Source organism: Sphaerodactylus townsendi, linkage group LG04, assembly GCF_021028975.2.
Source record: "Sphaerodactylus townsendi isolate TG3544 linkage group LG04, MPM_Stown_v2.3, whole genome shotgun sequence".
Taxonomy (NCBI): domain Eukaryota; kingdom Metazoa; phylum Chordata; class Lepidosauria; order Squamata; family Sphaerodactylidae; genus Sphaerodactylus; species Sphaerodactylus townsendi.
The window spans coordinates 92,321,918-92,340,705 of NC_059428.1; the positions used below are offsets into that span (position 1 = coordinate 92,321,918).

At 42.6% G+C, this 18,788-nt stretch overlaps 1 protein-coding gene across 1 annotated transcript in view; it reads left to right on the forward strand.

Annotated features, from left to right (window-relative positions):
• The window catches only part of CRLF2 (cytokine receptor like factor 2), a 28,492-nt gene extending 14,629 nt beyond the window's left edge, over window positions 1-13,863 (forward strand). The window contains exons 2-8 of the mRNA XM_048494101.1: window positions 1,324-1,450; window positions 4,174-4,337; window positions 6,178-6,314; window positions 8,033-8,192; window positions 9,983-10,091; window positions 12,979-13,063; window positions 13,677-13,863. Coding sequence (XP_048350058.1) covers window positions 1,324-1,450; window positions 4,174-4,337; window positions 6,178-6,314; window positions 8,033-8,192; window positions 9,983-10,091; window positions 12,979-13,063; window positions 13,677-13,811 — 917 coding nt within the window. The 3' untranslated portion in view covers window positions 13,812-13,863. The remainder of the gene's footprint in view (window positions 1-1,323; window positions 1,451-4,173; window positions 4,338-6,177; window positions 6,315-8,032; window positions 8,193-9,982; window positions 10,092-12,978; window positions 13,064-13,676) is intronic.
• Window positions 13,864-18,788: the final 4,925 nt, after the last annotated feature.

Genomic DNA, 18,788 nt, shown 5'->3' on the forward strand with positions numbered 1-18,788 from the left:
GAAGGTATTTTAATAGAAAGAAAGGATGATCTACAGGACTATATTTCCTACATTAGACAGTTCCTGTGCTATTTAGTTTGTAATATGTAGGATTGCCAACCCCAAGGTGGAATCTGGGGATCTCTCAGAATTACGACTAATTTCCAAACTGCAGGTATCAGTCCCCTGGAAAGAAATGGCTGCTTTATTGGACTCTAAGGAATTATACATTGCTGAGAGCCCTCCCAAGCCTCAGTTTCCAAATGTCCAGGAATTTCTGAACCCAGAGCTGGCAACCCTACTACTGAATAATTGTATGAACCAATCCTTGATGGAGCTTAAGAGCAGTGGTGCTTAAGAGCAGCGGAGTGGATCCAACCATCCTCCAAGTCACTTTCCTCCATCTTAATTTATTTATTTATTTATTTAATTAGGCTTTTATACCGCCCCATCCCCGAAGGGCTCTTAAGGAGCCTTCATCCAACTTGTGGCTCTTCCTTCAATGGAAAAGCCACTTAAGTTGGGGGAAGGCTTCAAACTTTTCTCAGTGGAGCAGGAGGGTAAGGAGGAGCTGTCCCAATGGAATCTGTAGTGTATACATGTTTTCCTGAATGGTCATGGGAGGGAGCAGTTTATGTTTATTTTCTAACTGCCACTCACTCTATTGTACTCATCTTGTTAAGTGGAACCGGGCTTGATTCCCAGCTCTGCCGCCTGAGCTGTGGAGGCTTATCTGGGGAATTCAGATTAGCCTGTACACTCCCACACACGCCAGCTGGGTGACCTTGGGCTAGTCACAGCTTCTCAGAGCTCTCTCAGCCCCACCTACCTCACAGGGTGTTTGTTGTAAGGGGGGAAGGGCAAGGAGATTGTAAATTCCTTTGAGTCTCCTGCAGGAGAGAAAGGGGGGATATAAATCCAAACTCTTCTTCTTCTTCTTCTTCTTCTTCTTCTTCTTCTTCTTCTTCTTCTTCTTCTTCTTCTTCTTCTTCTTCTTCTTCTTCTTCTTCTTCTTCTTCTTCTTCTTCTTCTTCTTCTTTCCTTCAAGTTTGGCAATAGTTTGTCAGATGTCATGGTCCTCATGATTGGAAATGTTTGCTGAATCCATGGATAACCCTGTGTCGCCCATGGATCTAATTCTAGGTTCTTCATTGTTTTTCCTACTGTGCACAGAATTTTTTGAATTCTGAAAATACTGAAGTGATTTATTTATAATCAAATTTATAATCAAATTTATAATCAAAAATAATAAAATGTAAAGATTTATGAGATGTATATCAACAGATAGCAAATGTGAAACCAATATTACAAGAAAGGATGTACATCTTTTTAAATTGAAAACAGGCTTGAGTGATGCCAGTGGAAACCCTACTGTACAATATTCAATAATAAATTTAAATGGTGAGCAGACAACGGTCTTATGGAATGCTACACAACATTTTCCTGACAGGAATGTGTCCATGTTTTATCGGTAAGTGTTGACAATGGGAGATTCTGATTAGAGATACGAAACAGTATTCCAAATAAACCTTTCCGCATACATCCCCCTTTAACCTTTTCATTAAGCAATATAAGCTTTTCTTTACTTTCTGAACAGTAACTTAGTGAGAACATGACAACACGTATTGTAAAGGAAGGGCAGGTGCAAGGTGAAGGTTTTTCAAGTCACACAGTAGATGAGACTTCCTATTGAGCAATGAGTCAATGCAAGGGAGAAAACAGGGAAAGGAGAACCATGTGAGTGGGAGAGACTGGAGTGAAAAGATGTCTCACACTGACAATCTATTCCAGTTAAAAATATAAAAAATAATTGTTTTTTTAAATAAAATGACGTTAACATTGAGATCTTATTTAAATTTATTTTAATAGAAAGATGCAGTTCAGCTTAGAATATCTCAGTGAAATATATTAGTTCATTCTGGCCCCCACCCCCACCCCCGCCCTAAGACCATTTCAGCAAATTAAACTAGCTGGTACTAGGCTATGCTGAACTTGGAATCTGCTATTGAACTTACTCACCAACATGTTACCCTTGATCTTTTCTGTCTACTTCCCCTCCTGAACATTAACCTGCAATTTGTCAGGACCAAGGTCCTACAGACTTTTACCCCAGTTTCCATTTTAAGTTTCAGTTTCGTTTCTCCTGATCCTCAAACCCACCTCTCCTTTGGACCGCCCGCACACCCCATATATACTGGGACTGAGGGCAAGAACCCTCAGTTCTAGCACCCTGTATTTAGGGCGACATATATCAATAAACTTCGTTCCTTTCCCATAAAGTCGACTTTGTTTGAGTGTGTTCAGCTTTACACAATTGTCTTTTTTTACAATTCATACAACCTAAAAACATTTGTTTTTATTGAATAATGTTTACAAAGCTGTGTTTGACTTCCTAACCTAAAAGCTGTCATGGAAGTATGGCGTTCTTTTTAAAAACCTTAGATTATTAAATCTACACGTGAAGCCTAATCCCTCTACCCCCTCACCCCCAAAATTAATCTCTAGTCATTCAATTGTTTGAAGTTCAGGCTAGTCTAATACTTTTTTAAAAAGTAAATCCTATGGTTAATTTAAAAAAAACCTCCCAGTCTCTTAGGCCGAACTTTCCGCTTGCGAATGCGGAAGCGGCGAGGTCAGCGTTTCTGGCACGACCCGACCAGTGGCAACACTAAGAGGACCGTCCACACGGACGGTCCTGAAAACAGCTGGGCAGCCGGCGCCGCGGAGCACCGCCGCCCGGCCGACCCGGCATGTCCCCGGGCCTCCGGCGCGTCGCGAGGCCTGGGGACACGCCCCCCTGGCCCTGCGCGCCTGCTCCATTAGCGGAGGCCCGGGGACAAGGTAAGTGCCGGGTGGGGGAGGCGTCGCGAAGCCGCTGCCGTTCGCTCGGCAGCAGCTTCGAGGCGGCGTTTCCCCAACAAGAGCGCTTCCCAGCGCTCTGGGGAAACGCCGGCTTCGGGCCGGCCGGGCGGTGCGAGGGTGGCGCAGCTGCAATGCAGCTGCGCCCCCTGTGCGAATGGCGGCCTGGAGACGGCGTTTTTGCCGTCTCCAGGCCACCATTAAATGCCCGTGCAGAAACGGCCTTATTATTTTATAAACCCAAACTTTATTCTACTTGGATTTTTATAGAACACTGAACTGAAATTTAATTTGTGTTTTTAAAAACGATTTAAATATTCACCTGTAGTTAACTGCTATTAAAACCTTAACAGAAATTTCCTCCAGAACAAACAATTTTTTCAAAACTTCAGTAACACTTGAGAACTCCATGAAACCACACCCCTCCATGAAAACAACACAGAACAATTTTTAAAACAACTATAGAAGAACAACTGCAAAACCAGAACCAAATGAATGGCCAACTTTTTATCTTTTTGTCCATGTTCAGCTAGTCCATGGCTATGAGAGAAATGTGATTGGCCAGGTGGGTCTAGTGTTTCCCCAAAGGCCTGGTGCCGTTGCCTGGGAGAGCTGTCCTCTTCCCACTGTGTCCTGTTGACTGAGAAACCTGTAAAATGGAAGAAAAACAGACCAAGAATCCTTAAAATTCCAGCCCTGACTGGTTCCATATATTCCAGAATATCCAGCAGCAACAATAATGTAATACCTTTATTATGACCAATGAAGACATAATAAAGTAAGTCATTTCAAGGGTATTATTATCCTACCATTGCTTCCTAAAATCCTTAGCAATAGAGAACTTTGTTGATGCTCAAAAGTTTGGCTATGTAAATATAGTTTCCTGATAAATAACATTGGTAGTGATAGAGGCAGGTAACAGCATATCATTAAAAAGAGCCAGCATGGTGTAGTGGTTAAGAGTAGGTGGATTTTAATCTGGAGAACTGGGTTTGATTCCCCATTCCTCCACCTGAGTGGCAGAGGCTCATCTGGTGAACCAGATGTGTTTCTGCACTCCTACATTCCTGCTGGGTGACTTTGGATTAGTCACAGTTCTTTGGAACTCTCTCAGCCTTACCTACCTCACAAGGTATAAATCCAAACTCCTCTTCCTCCTCCTCCTCCTCCTCCTCCTCCTCCAAAGCTATTATGGATGTGCATCTCCAGGCACTAGGTCTGACTCTCCTCTTTTGCAGGGGATAGAGCCAGACTGGGACACTGTCAAACATCCCACTTCTAACTGTAGGGATTTTTTCCCTTTCACATTATTTAATGTCACTATTTAAATTCTAGATTTGATGAACTGGATTTCAAACAATGTCCTCATTATATACTTAATAAAGGATATAATACTGGATGTTACTTCAAGACTGAAGGGGAAGATTTTTATATTTTCATCAATGATACAGCTGGGAAGGAACATCATCACTCTGATGAACAAAACATTCGCATGTTCAGTAAGTGAGCATATTGTGCTGAAAGTTTCTATGACCGTCCATGTAACATTCACTTAGCTTTTCCAGTGTCTGATTGTCAGAACCTGCCTGACATGATCAAAAACTATAAATATGGGAACGAATTTGTTCTCCATGATTCTCCTCAATATTTAGGCCGATATTCTTCTTTTAATTATTTGTGATTATTTGTATCAGTCTGATTAGCCAAGTTTGACCTGAGCTTGTCAGCACTTGGGAGCTAAGCAGGGCTAGTCATGGTCAGCACTTGGATGGGACACCATTAAGGAAGACTGCAGTTGTTTCATGCAGGAAGGCAAAAACCATCTTTGCTTATCTGATACTTGGAATGCTCCAAAGATGAGGTTGCCATTAGTTGACTGGGATTTGACAGCATGGTCTTCTTAATTATTTGAAAAGGTCATCTTCGGATGGACAGATATTAAGACAACTCCAGATCCAGTACTAATGTTTCCTTAGATTTCCTTAACTAGATTCTCCAAGACCTTTACCCAATTTTAAACAAACTTTTTACTAAAAAATTGCTAATTATGTATTGTCGAAGGCTTTCACGGCTTTTGGTGGGTTTTGGTGGGTTTTCTGGGCTGTGTGGTCATGGTCTGGTAGATCTTGTTCCTAACATTTTGCCTGCATCTGTTGCTGGCATCTTCAGAGGTGTATCATAGAGAAAAGTCTGTTGCTAGACACAGTGTGTAACAGACTTTTCTCTGTGATATACCTCTGAAGATGCCAGTCACAGATGCAGGCAAAATGTTAGGAACAAGATCTACCAGACCACAGCCACACAGCCCGTAAAACCCACCAAAACCAGTTTGCTAATTATGCCTTTAAGTGGCCCTGTCTAGATATCTAAGCGCAAGGTTAACAATCACACAAGGAGAATGGAAACGAGCATGCTATTCCTGCCTACTGCTTGCCGCCTCCTATGCATGTTGGCTTGATTATGACAGAAACATCTATATGCAAACAAGATGTATGTGCACTGCAATTCCAGTGACCAGAAATATTCTAGTAAAAGCCCTGTAAGAAAGAGACTTCCTTTTCATTTAAAAATCAGGCATACTTAACTCAGATTTCTGTTGAAAAAGGTCTTGATTGCATGATTTTTAATGGGTGTGAGGATTCCCACATTCCCAGTCATTGGTGAGGACTTCCAATCATTCATGAGCTATTCCCATTCACTGCAATGGAGAAAGCAAATCACATGCACAGTCCTTTGCAGACCCAGATCAGCTCTCTCTGATGAAATGAAAGAGACAACATATTGTTGAAAATATTCATGGTCGAAATCAACTGACTGTTGTGGGTTTCTGGGCTGTGTACCATGGTTGGTAGTTTTTGCTCCTAATGTATGCCATGGAGAGAAGCACATCTTACTGTGATATGCCTATGAAGATGGCAACTACCAGACTATGGCCACACAGCCCTGAAAACGCACAACAGCCAGAACGAGACAGCCCTTGAGATAGGGAGTTGCATGTGTTCTCTGCAGCATGTGCAAAACTGAGGGTCTTGAGGGTTGGGCTGTTTCAAATGGAAGAGCCCACTACAACATATGTGTTCTGTCTCCTGCTTCTGCTACAAGCCAGTTTGGTCCTTTAATTTTAAAAAATATTGTGGCTGTTCAGGGGCATAGAACAATGTTATACTGATCAGTAGAAGGGAAAAAACTTTCTGAATTACTAAATTACCATATGTATCTATAAGAAGCATGTGAGGAAGATAAGCAATAAGTATGAACTTTCTTGTAATGCTATCTTCCATATCTTCTAATTGCTTATTTGCACAAAGTGCATCATTTGTATTGATTTTATCTCTACAGTTAAGCCCAGCCCACCTGAAAATGTCACTTTCCAATGGGTAGATGACAAAGTAACTGTACAGTGGAATCCACCTCAGCATCCACAATGTTTTGAGTTGGAATTCCAGTACAAAAGCACATTGGACCAAAAATGGAAGGTGGGTAGATTTTCTCTTCTCTATGAGAAAAAAAATATTTCGTTGTCCAGAAGTCAAGGTTTATTGCTAGTATTTCCCATCTAGTTTCACATTAAGAAGCACTTCATGACCCTTATAAGAAATTACTGTTGTGATGTCAATAACAGCTTGCAACACAAGTTTTCTTAATTGCCATCATGCCATCACAAAATATTCTTTAGCTGTGGTATTCGATGGTGAATGGCCAGCTTTGCCTGGTGCAAGTTATATCAACTGAGCTGCACTGTAATGAACTGGCAGATTATTTTGAAAACATTATTATCTCTCAAAACACACAGTAACATGCCTTTGAAGATTCTCCCCACAGACACATGTGAAACCACTAGGAGCAAAAACTACCATACCGCAGCCACACAATCAGGAAAACCCACAACACCCAGAAAATTCTGGTCGTGAAAGTCTTCAACAATACATGGAGACAGAATCTTAGCTTGCCCTCTGAAATTTTGTTAGCAGGATCTGATCTCATGTTTGTGCTGTTGTTGTGATGATCAGGTTTAGATAGGTTCAGTGGGAAACACAAGGTATGAGCAAAGCATTAAGCTGTGCAGGGTTTCATGTGGTCCAGCATCTTGTATATTTTTCCTCATCTAGCCACTTAAAGTTAGCAAACCAGCATAGTTTCACTTTGGGCAGTGGTCTGCTGGTATAATAAAAATAACCCAAAAAAAGGAGTTAATACATGGATCAATCATAGCAAACTTTATTGTGAGTCAGAAAATTGATCAGCCCAGCTCAGTGTTGTCTACTGTGGCAACAGTCCTAAAAGCTCAAGCTCTCGAATATCTTTCTGAACACCTGCAATTTAAGTCCTTTTACCTGGACATCCCAAGATCTGAACTTGGGACCTTTTGTATGCAAAGCAGACTTTGAATCATGGCCTCTCTTAAATATAAACTTTAATTGAAACACGGGCTGCTCGTTGAAAGTACTTTCGCCACACCTTCTCCCTCTGTGGGAAGAGTGCTTGGTATTTTATGGTTGTTACTTTTGAACTTCACCATTGTCATTGTGGCTAGCTAAGGCTTGCTGGGGGAAACAGAGTTCTTTACTGCAGAGGCAGAGTTACCAAGGGGCCGGGGTGCGTGCGTTGCACTGGGCGCATGCCAGGGGGTGGAAAATTCCCCCGGCATCTCACTTCCCCACCCCACACCCATGGTCCCCCCCTGCCCCCACACTTACCTTATTGAAACAGTGCAGGCTGGAGAAGGAAGGTCTCATGGGAAGTATAGTTCCCACCAGGCTATTTTCAGCCTGAAGGGAACAGGTTGCTTTTCCAGGCTGGACTAAGGTAAGTGTGGAGAGGGCAGGGGAGGGAAGGGCACCATGGAGGGGGGGGCAGAAAACACAGAGTGTGCACCGGGCGTAGTATGGCCCAGCTATGCCTCTGATTTACTGACACTGTCCAAGGAAAATTGCTAATAAATAGTCTTAAGTCAGTAGCTGTCTCATCTCTATCTGGAAGTCACTCTTGTAATTGTGGCTTCAGCCATCTATCACCCTAGATTTAACCTTTTTCTTTTTTCGGGAAGAATGGTTATTGGATGAATGATTGCTTGATTTATAAACCTAAGTAGTTTGCTGTCTAATTTTTGGTGCTGCTGCAATTCTATTAGGATAAGCAGAAATGAGAATAGTATGCATTGAACAGAAGTATTAATGACTGTACTTGTGTTCAGTCCAGCAAAGACAAATGTTGCAAGATTGAAGACCATGGGATTGATCCTGCAAAGTGTTACTCATCTCGACTCAGGGTGGAAAGGTCGAAGAATTGTAACACAGTTGCTTACTTTAGTGAATGGGGAAATGAAACACTTTGGAAGAATGGCAGTGCCATAGGTAAAAGAAATATGATTATGAAAATTTCAGTCTTTTTGAAGATTTTGTCTATCAGAGTAAATGTTAAGATACAGATCTCCTTACTTATATTGCAAGTCATTAATTATGTGTCCACAGTATGCTTTGTTCTACCCAAATCACTGATATTACTTGCTTGCTCTCTGCTTCAGTTTATGCATGGAAAGTACTTATAATTTGGGAATTTCCCTCCACTATATGAGATTTTGAAGAAATAAAGAGCTCTTCAGCTGCTTAGAAAAGTCACCCATAGAAGGAAAAGCTGCACTGGGTTGGTTTATCATTGCCTAACCTTGTATTCTTGGCCAGGAAGACCAAGCAGAATTTTGAACAGGTGACTGGTGTACGAGAGGCCTAACATTATCAGCTATGCATGGGATGCTTTACCAGAGGCTGCAGAAAGGCTTGCTTCTGACAGCTCAGTACCATTAATGGCACTTTTGGTTAACCCCTTTGAAGGAGCCCCATGGTGCAGAGTGGTAAACTACAGTACTGCAGTCAAAAGCTCTGCACATTTGAGTTTAATCCCAATGGAAGCTGGTTTCAGGTAGCTGGCTCAAGACTGATTCAACCTTCCATCCTAGGTCAATAAAATGAGTTCCCAACTAGTTGGGGGTAAAGTGTACATGAAGGCAATGAGAAAGGCAATGGAAAGCTACCCTGTAAACAGTCTGCCTAATAAACGTTACACCATGGGTCAGTAGCAACCTGGTGCTTTCACAGGGTACCACCTTTATATTTAACTAACCCCCTTTCAGGATAATGAATTTGAACTCCTTCATACCTGGAGTTGACATTGCACATGTTTGTTTCTCAATTCAAGGTCCCTGTTTTGCTCTAAGGAAATGCTAGGACAGCCTATGAAGGGGAAACACCTCAAACTCAGATAGCAGAATCTCTCTAACTGCTCGCTCCACAGAATATGTAAACAGAAATTAGGAGAGAGATTAACAGCTGGAGCACACTAATTGCTATGGAGATACTGCTGAAAGTAAAGCTCTTTTCCACAGTAAAATAATTTTTTCTCCCTGCCATGAACACTGCATAAGAAAAAGCATAAAGATCAGACTATCTGGAAGGACTCTGTGCTCTTCCTGTGGTCACCCACCAGGATTGTAGATTATCAGTGTAGGAGTTCACAGTGGCCCCAAATTATATGGTATTTCCAAATGCTATAGCAGTAAGGAGAATTAGTCATGAAAGGCAAATCTGTATCAAAGGTATCCCTGCAGGAAATGTAACATATGCTCCAGAATATAGTTTAGGAAAGAACAGAAACATTAATATAATTTCAGATTCATTTTGCTAAGTGCTATCTCCAGCCCAAGTAACTGATTCCATTAAATGCACCCATTATCATGTATCAATAAATCTCAAAAAGCATCTGTGTGATAGTTCAGATGTTACATGTGAAGACTCAACTCGCAGGTTTTCCTTTTCCAATGCCATTGTTTTTGTTAAAGCAGAGTATAACTGCTAATATAAGGAATTTTTTAAAAATCTGCCAACCAAGGAAGGATGAGTGTGAAAGCAAAACCCGTTCTTTTGTCTTCAGCAGACTTCAGCATGCTTCTATTCAATAATATAAAATTATTTGTGAAACTGAAAAGAATGATAGTTTTATTTTTTCAATACAGTTGTTCAATGTCTCTTCCAAACGAATCAATTGGTAAAAATGCGTTTAACAAATTGATGTTTCTGTTTTTCAATATACTTGGAGATTACTTTCTAATGGTCATTATTTTGGTGAATACTTTTGTGATTACTTCCAGATTCCTGTGATATCGATTCAGAGACAAACACTGTAATCCTTTTGACTTTGGTAATGACCACATTCCTGGTAGTATTTACCCTTCTGATGTTTGTTTGCAGATTGAAAAGGCGAGTGCTGATTTTGACAACAATCTTTCTAACTTGTAAAATGCTTGTTGTGATGTGCCGCACATGTGTCAAAAATTCATTGCACCTTCCTGTGGGTTCCTGTGGGTGGAGCTTGGGCCACCAACTGTCAGAAGTGGTAGGCTGATTTCAGTATCTCTTCAAGACTGCAGATAAATGTGGTGTTGTACTTTTATTATCTATTTTCTAAGATTTATACATACCTTTCCATTTTGTATACAAATATGGAAGGAGAGAATGGCAGCCATGCTCTATATGAAGAACATACAAAGTTCGCTTTGGTACTCAAAGTGTAGTGTGTTTACAATCCTAACCAAGATTCTTTTCTTTGGTCATACTAGAGTATGACTGAATTTGTGCAAAGTGAGAGGGAATGTGGGGAACTAATTTTTTTATGAGAGAGAGAGAGAGAGAGAGAGAGAGAGAGAGAGAGAGAGAGAGAGTTTTACTAGAGTGTCAAAAAAGAACTGAGGAGATTTGGATGAAAATTCCAATTTTGCCATAATGCTTACTAGGCAATCTTGGGCTAGTCACTGTCTCAGTCTGACTTACCTCACAAAGTTACTGAAGCTTCAATGGAGAACAGAAGAACCATGTAAGTTCCTCTGAACTTCTTTGGAAAAGGGTAAGGTGAGCTCTAGTTCACAGAGTAAAAATAACTGTTGACACAGACAAAAGCTGGAGGTGGGGAAAGTGGAAATAGGCAGTGTGGGCAGTTGGGGAAGATTCAGAGGAAGTCCTGTGGCGAACAAGTCACAGATAGAATATTTAAAACTTAGGTGCTACCAAGAAGCAGGAAGTTATATAAGATCTTCAAACCAATCAGGATCTGAAGTAGGGATTGTAGAGGATTATTGACTAAATAGACCACATGTTTAGTTCGTGATTGCTTAATTTATGGGTGAGGAGTCCAGTTCTCTTTACAAGTTGGTTGCCAGGGCTATCAACCCCAGACTGGCCTGTATGCAAAAATATTAAGTTGAGGGAGCAATTGGCAGTGCTGGGCAGGACAGAGCAAGAAAGGGACAGATGGCAAGCACCTGCACATGAGACTTTGAATCAACACCACCTGGACTGATCTCTCTGCTCTGAAAGTGGTGTGTGCAGCACCTCCCATCCCTTCTCCTTCCAAGCATGGCCAGTACTCAGTAGGACACAGATGCAGACTTCCAAGAGAATGCACCTCCTTCACATCACAACTCAGCCCAGAAGAGATGACGATGACATCAGACATTTCCAGGTAGACAGCAGAGCACTTTACATCCTGTAACTGAGGCAGTTTCCGCACGGCCCCCCAGGCGCCTCCACGCCGGCAAGAATTCTGCCGGTGTGGAGGCGGAGGCCGTTCGCACGCAAGCGTGCGGGCGGCCTCAGGAGAGGCCGGCGGACGGCAGGCGGCTCCGCATGGAGCCGCCTCTGCCCCCTTCTCTGTCCCGCTCACCTTGTCCCCGTCGTCGGCCTGCTGGCCTCCGAAGCCCCGCCCACGCTGCCCTCCGACCTCCAGGGGTCGGAGGGCAGCGTGGGCGGGGCTTCGGAGGCCAGCAGGCCGACGACGGGGACAAGGTGAGTGGGACAGAGAAGGGGGCAGAGGCGGCTCCATGTGGAGCCGCCTGCCGTCCGCCGGCCTCTCCTGAGGGAACACGCTGTTGCGGCACACGCTGTTGCGGCAAAAACAACCCTTTAAAGGGTTGTTTTTTAGGGCGGCCTGACGCCGCCCTGGGGGAGGGGGAGCGAAGTCAGGTCGGCGCTGCTGCAACGTGCGGATGGCTCCCTGGGGGCGGCGTTTTTGCCGTCCCCAGGGCGCCATAAAAAGGACGTGCGGAAACGGCCTGAGGCAGTGGGAAATTCCTATGAGGAGCCAAAGGAATATTTATGGACCAGGTTTCCACTTGTCAACCCATAACTATAAGCATTTCTACAAAGCATTTCTAAAAGCATTTCTGGAAAGCACTTCTTTCTTGCCTGTCCCTTATCTCTAAGGAAAGCTGAATGGAAATGGTTGCAGGTGGGTCAGTGCTGAGGCCTCCAAAACTGAAGGCCATGTTGTCTCAGGTGTTGGTTCAGGGTTGGTGTTGGTTCAGGGTTGGCTTGTAACAAGTGTCTGCCAAGGCTGGGTTTGGGGATGGGTTGGCTTCCTTTCCCTGCAAGGGTGGTCCATAACACTTTTTAAAGTGATTCACTGGAAAGTCTTACTGCGAACTTTAATTCCTCATTGTCCCATATCCATGTTTTCTTCACATCAGTTGGAAAACCTAAAGTTGAAAAATAGTGTTCTCTATTCCCTGCCCCATTGTCCAGGGTTGATGCAGTATGCAGCCCCAGACCCAAAGCTGTCACCACAAACTGATGGGTGGGGCCATGCCTACCACAGGAAAGGCATCAGGCAGTTGGATAGCAAGCATCAGAGCATGTGTTGGGTCTCCAGCTTCTTGTAAGTCAGAGAAGAATGCTAGCCCTGTGACTGAGGCAATGGAGGCCAAGTTTTCACAGGAGCTACCATTAGACCTGGAAACTTCATCAGAGTGATGGGAAGTAGGGATTTTTGGACCTGCTGTGTGGTATTTAAACCCCCTCAACTCCCAGTCTGGCTCTCTGAGAGTACAGAAAGAAAGCAGAGATGATCCAGAGGGAGAAGGAGAATTGTGCATGTGACTCCACTCCCTCAATGAGAGGAATTCAGAGATGGCCAGGCATTGGTGACCTTGACACTCATGTATGTTGTTAATTGCTAAAATAAAATATGTATCAAAAATCATTGCTAAATGTCTATAAGGTAAAGGTGGGATGTTTTTCATTTGAGATAAATTTTTGGACCATCTTATTATTTGTTTTTATTCATTTTTCTTCCCCGTTAATTTTGTTTTTACAGAATTAGAAGGACCATAATGCCTGATATACCAGACCCAAAACATATGTATTTGGACTTGTTCTGTGATCATGATGGAAACTTCCAGGTAAGGTGTCAAAACATTTTCTTGACATTTCTCCCTGCCCTTCAAAACCCTGAAATATATTAAATTAATTATGCTGTCAGCAACATATTTACAAATGTTTGTAATAATACCTCAGCTTGCTGATTTTGAAATCAAATCAAATCTAGAATGATGGGTATATTGTACAACAACAGAGGGAACTTCTTGTTCTTATCATATATTGATAGTGAATGAGCTGTGCAGGATTTGGATGAAAGATTTCCTTATAACTGAGTGGCAAATTACATATTACTATGTAGAACTGTGATTATGTTGTTGGGTATATTTATCCCATGTGTGTATAAAGTATCATCAAGTTGCAGCTGACTTGTGGCAACCCAGTAGGGTTTTCGAGGCAAGAGACTAACAGAAGTGGTTTGCCATTGCCATCCAGTTCAATAACAACCTGTGTATTCCTTGGTAGTCTCCCATCCAAGTACTAACCAGGACCAACCCTGCTTAGTTTCTGAGATCTGACAAAATCAGGCTAGCCTGGACCATCCAAGTCAGGGCCCTTTGTTCCTCAAAATAGGAAGAATTACTGTCTTAAAATGGGTCCAGAAAATGTGACGATATTCACATTTCAATGTTTCAGGACTGGATTTACAAAATGGAAAATGGGCTGGTTCAAGCAAAGGTACAAAATGAAGAAAAGGAGTGTGTCATTGAAGAACAAGAAGATGAAGATACCCAGGCAGAAAACGTGGAAGTCCAAAAGAATATTCCCTAAAACATTAAGGATAAATGTTTGTGTAGAACCCATGTTCCAATCAAAATGTCTATTTTTAGCACTTGTGTTATTGTTATTGGAGGTCAGCTCATAAGCATGAAAAGTAGAGACATAATGTTGTAAAACTTCATGACTGAGTGAAAATCTGTGAGGAAGCACTAAATGGTTATAAAACTAGAACAGCTGGAAAATTAATACTGCTATATTTGGTTGAACAATATAAAACAACAAATTTCTATAAAAATACAATTTAGTTCGCTGTCTGCATTTATTAGATAATGGTAGCAATTGTCATTTCTACCCTGGATTTAGAATGTGTTCTATGAAACGCAAAGCCCTTCCATACATTTAGTGATAAAACAGTGCAATAGAGAACTGGTGCATGATAAGCTCTTTCCTCCACCATGCACATAACCTCCATGTAAACTGGTCCCTCCATATGAGTGCTGTCTTTTGTGGAGGCTTGAACAATTTTTCACTTACAAAAATTGGAAAGAATCACGTGAATCTAGGGATCCCAACTCCAGATTTGGAAATTCCTGGAGATTTGAAGATGGAATCTGGGAAGGATGGGGTTTGGAAAGAGGAGAAATCTCATCAATGACTCTACTCTCTACAGCCATTTTCTTCGGGGGAACTAATCTCTGAAGCCTGGAGATCAGCTGTAATTCTGAGTGATCTCCAGGTCCTTCCTGGAGGTTGGCAAGCCTACTTGAATCAGGGTTTCATGCAATCAGGTGCTCACCTATGAGCCAGGCTGGAACATAGAAGGGGCTCATGCTACTTCTTCACCACCTATTTCAGCACTGCATTGTTGGAAAGTATGAATGTGGGCTCCAGATAAATTCATAGTCAATGTCGCCACATGGCAAAGCACAGGGGAGATGTGTTCCCTAATCAAAGCCCCTGTGAGAAGCCATACCACCGCATGCTGAACCAGTTTTAGTTTCCAGAGCAGATACAAGGGAAGGCCCGCATAATAGTCTAACCTGGAGGTGACCGTAGCATGGATCACTGTGGCTAAGTCGGCTTGGGAGAGGTATAGGGCTAGTAGCCTCACTTGGCGCAGGTGGAAAAAGGCCACCCAGGTCGCATGAGCCACCTAGGCCTCCAAAGATAGAGAAGAGTCCAGGTGTACCTCCAAACTTTGGACTGAGGAGGCTGGTGTCAATGCAGCCCCCTCAAGAAATGCACATAACAACAGCAATCACCATAACCAGAATGACAACAACAAAAAACTCAGACCCACGAGGGAGGGTGGGAGAATCCGTCAGACCTCAGACACGAAAAGGCACAGGATGGCCTGTCCTGTCCATATAAGGCCGCAATCCCACCTCCTCCAGGCATGTCACTTGCTTATGCCAGCAGTTGGGCAGCCCCACCCCATGCTGGTCTGGATGCCGGCACTGAGCCTGCCCCTCTCCCTGCCCCACCCTTGTGCAGCAACAGTGGCCAAGGTAAGTCTCAGCTGCTCTTTTTCATCGTATACTTTAGCTTTGCAGAACATATGATAAAAATCATAAAGAACAAATTCTCTCCAGAAGTTCAGTAGAGGACCAGATCTATAATCATTAGGATGTCACAGACTGAAACAAGTGCAGAATATTGTTCTGACTGCAGTCACCTGGTTTTATGCCATTTTAATTTCTTATATGGACAGGACAGGCCTTTCTTCATTCAGTCTATAATCTACACTACTTCTGAATTCCGTGCCTAGAAGGCTGCAGATGTTAGCTAGACATTAATCATACTGCACTAGTAATAGATGACATATAAATAATCATTCAGTCAGCATACTCTAGAGAGTTGTGAATGAAAACACACATACAGTTGCAAATGCTGCAATGAAATATCCAGAGAAGAAAGCTTGGTGATCTTTTTAAAGTCAGACGCTACAGTGTCACTGCCTCATCTTTTGCCATCAGGTCTGGGTTTTCTCCCCACAATTCTTCATTGTTCAGGGAGAGGAAATGCACTGGAAAATATGGAGGACATGCATAGACTGCATAGAACGTGCATAGACTGTATAGAACAGTGGTTCTCAACCTTCCTAATGCCGTGACCCTTTAATACAGTTCCTCATGTTGTGGTGACCCCCAACCCTAACATTTATCCATTTTACAGATGGAGAACACTGATGCAGAGAGTCTTAGGTGACCCCTGTGAAAGGGTCATTCGCCCCCCCAAGGGTCACGACCCACAGGTTGAGAACCGCTGGTATAGAACATGCATAGACTGCAGATTGCCATTACAATCCTGGTGCCCTCTACATGCATTCATTTGAATAGAGGTCATGGTTTGGACTCTATTTATTCTTTCCCCACCAGCACAGAATACTCTTTTCCCCAATCCTGAAAGTTTTTTTTTCCTTTTTAGGCCTAGCTACAAGTTCTGCTAACAATCACCATTTGGTTAATCTATCCTGCCAGAAACCTGGCCTCAGAAGCTTTGCTCCTGGTTCTTCTGGGGCTGCTAAGGCCCAGTTTTGGTAGCAAATTCTCTTTGGAGTGATTATGAAATTGCTCAATCAGCCTCTTGACAGTCTATCAAGCCAGAACTGCAGTCAAAATCGTGTGTTGTGCTGAATGGCCATTTTGGAGATGTCCCTGCACACAAAATGGGATACTTGGGCTAGAACAGCATTTGAGCCTTGCAGAGTCCCATGTGATGCTATGGTGTACCGATTTACAGAAAATGATAACATGTTTCTTCTGTAGAACTCTATATCAGTTGTAATTTCTGCTGTGGTTAATTTATCACACGCGAACATCAGAGTATATCTGAAGAAGTACGAATATGAGGCTTAGTATGAATATGAGGCTGCAATGCAGCTTTCACACAAGATATTTGCATATTTTCACATATAACTGAAGTCTGTCTTCTGCCACCCAGGTGCAACTAGGCATTTCTTCATGAACATGGAACAAATGTTATCCCTTGTGGTTCAGAATGAGTTAAGATGTCCACATCCATTGATGCACGTATGACATCATGTATGACATTTATTAGCAGCAGCTAGAAAACCTGTTAGAAAGAGAAGAAGACTGAAAGAACAGCTGAGGAATCCTTCAGTAGTATCTAAAAAACCTAGGCAGCGTCATCCTCTTTTTCATCATTCAATATGAAGCCTCGTGAATGTCAGCCCTTTTTCCTATGTTGTAACTTGCTAATCACTAATAATCTATCAGCAAACCAGAGATATCTTTTTGAGACAGCAATTGTGCTAGTCAGGGATATTATCTTGGAAGTTTTTTCCAGTTTGAATGAAATATTCTGAAACAAAGTTGCGACTTCCCTGGAACTTCACCACATTTCCATTCCATCTCAACCATTTGCATATCTAAGGAATAAGCTTTCAAAACACTAATTCTGAAAGACTATTGAACTTTGCTTTGTTCTCCAAGGCCTCATACTAACAAGCTATTTAGTTACTTTGGACATTTAAACTTCCTGAAATTCCAGTAGTTCAGAGCAAGTAGTCAAGAATTAGAATTTCTGCAGTGGCTGACCTGGCCTAAATGGTGCCCAGGGGCATGACCAGCTTCCCATGTGCCCCACTTACAGGAGCCAGCAAGGAGGCTGGGGAAGGCCGGGGCTCAGGGGCAGCTCAAATGGCTGCTGCAGTGGCAGGCTGGCTCCTGCACTCCCCAGCCTCCCGGGGGGGGGGGGAGGAGCTGGCCTGCAGCAAACAGCTCAGGCAGCGAGCAGCACTCCAGCACAGGGGGAGCCACCGAGCACCGGTTGGGTTGCTGCAGTGTGAGAAAGGCCAAGTGTGGGACCCAGTCTGCACCCGGCACCCCCCCCCCCACACACACACAATGAAACAGCATGCACCTGGGAACATGGGATACTCCATGTTCCCATGGGCAGTACGCCGCTGCACTTCTGTGTTAACAAGAAAAACCAACCATTCACACATATTCATTATTCATCTCTGCAATACATTGTGTTGTATTACAATGAATTTGCAGAGTAAATAATAAGGCAGAGATGCAATTGAGTTGTTTTGTAGAACTTTACTAGATAACAAATAAATTTACACTATATATAGGAATAGGAAACTCTATCTATGCAAGTCTGGGTGTCTGTTCAGTGTATCTCTTTTGCTGGAAGAAGAAAGGTGAGATCTTTCCAGAGATCTTTCATGTGATTCTAGGCATGTGACAATTGTTAACTCTTGCTTGACTGAGTTAAGCAGGCACTTATAAAATCCTAACAGTTTGTCTAAATCAGAAGCTCTTATGTCACTTATGATAAACTTGGGCTTTGTAAGTTTTCTAATGGAAGATATTCCATAGCAAATCAAAATGAGCATTAATATGTGAACTGTCCCTTTTTCAATGTATCATATGGCAGATGTCATTAAGGAGACAGCTGAGTACACAGATTGCAATGAGGTCCAAAGCAGGAAGGTTTGTGTAAGGATTTCTAGAGAACTAAGCAAGTTGCTACCTCATTCTGCCATAAACAAGATAAGATTTGTATGAATGGGGGTTTGGGGTGGGGTGTTGCACTTCTAACACTAGATATATGGCAGGCTTTCTTTTCCTCATGCTCAGTAATTTGGCCTTTGGACAGATCTCTATAAACAGAAGCTTTGCAACAAAACTTGTCTCCAGAGCAAACTGTAATATTGTTGACATAGGTTTATGATTTATTAGGCAACACACATAGTACAAGCTGTGTTCTAGTAAGCAAGATAAAACAATAATGTATGTAGAGGTATTTTGAAAAAACAGTATGCATAGTCAATCCTTAACTAGAATCAGAAACCTTACACGAACTTTTAGAGTCTTGCATTTCAGCTGCATCCAGTGGTGGGATCCAAAAATTTTAATAACAGGTTCTGATGGTGGTGGGATTCAAACAGTGGTGCCGCCGCACACACGCACCTCCAGTCCCTATTGGGCAGGGAGGTTACCTTCTCGGCACTCAGAAAAAATTAGTAACCACTTCTAGAAAAATTGTGAGAACTGG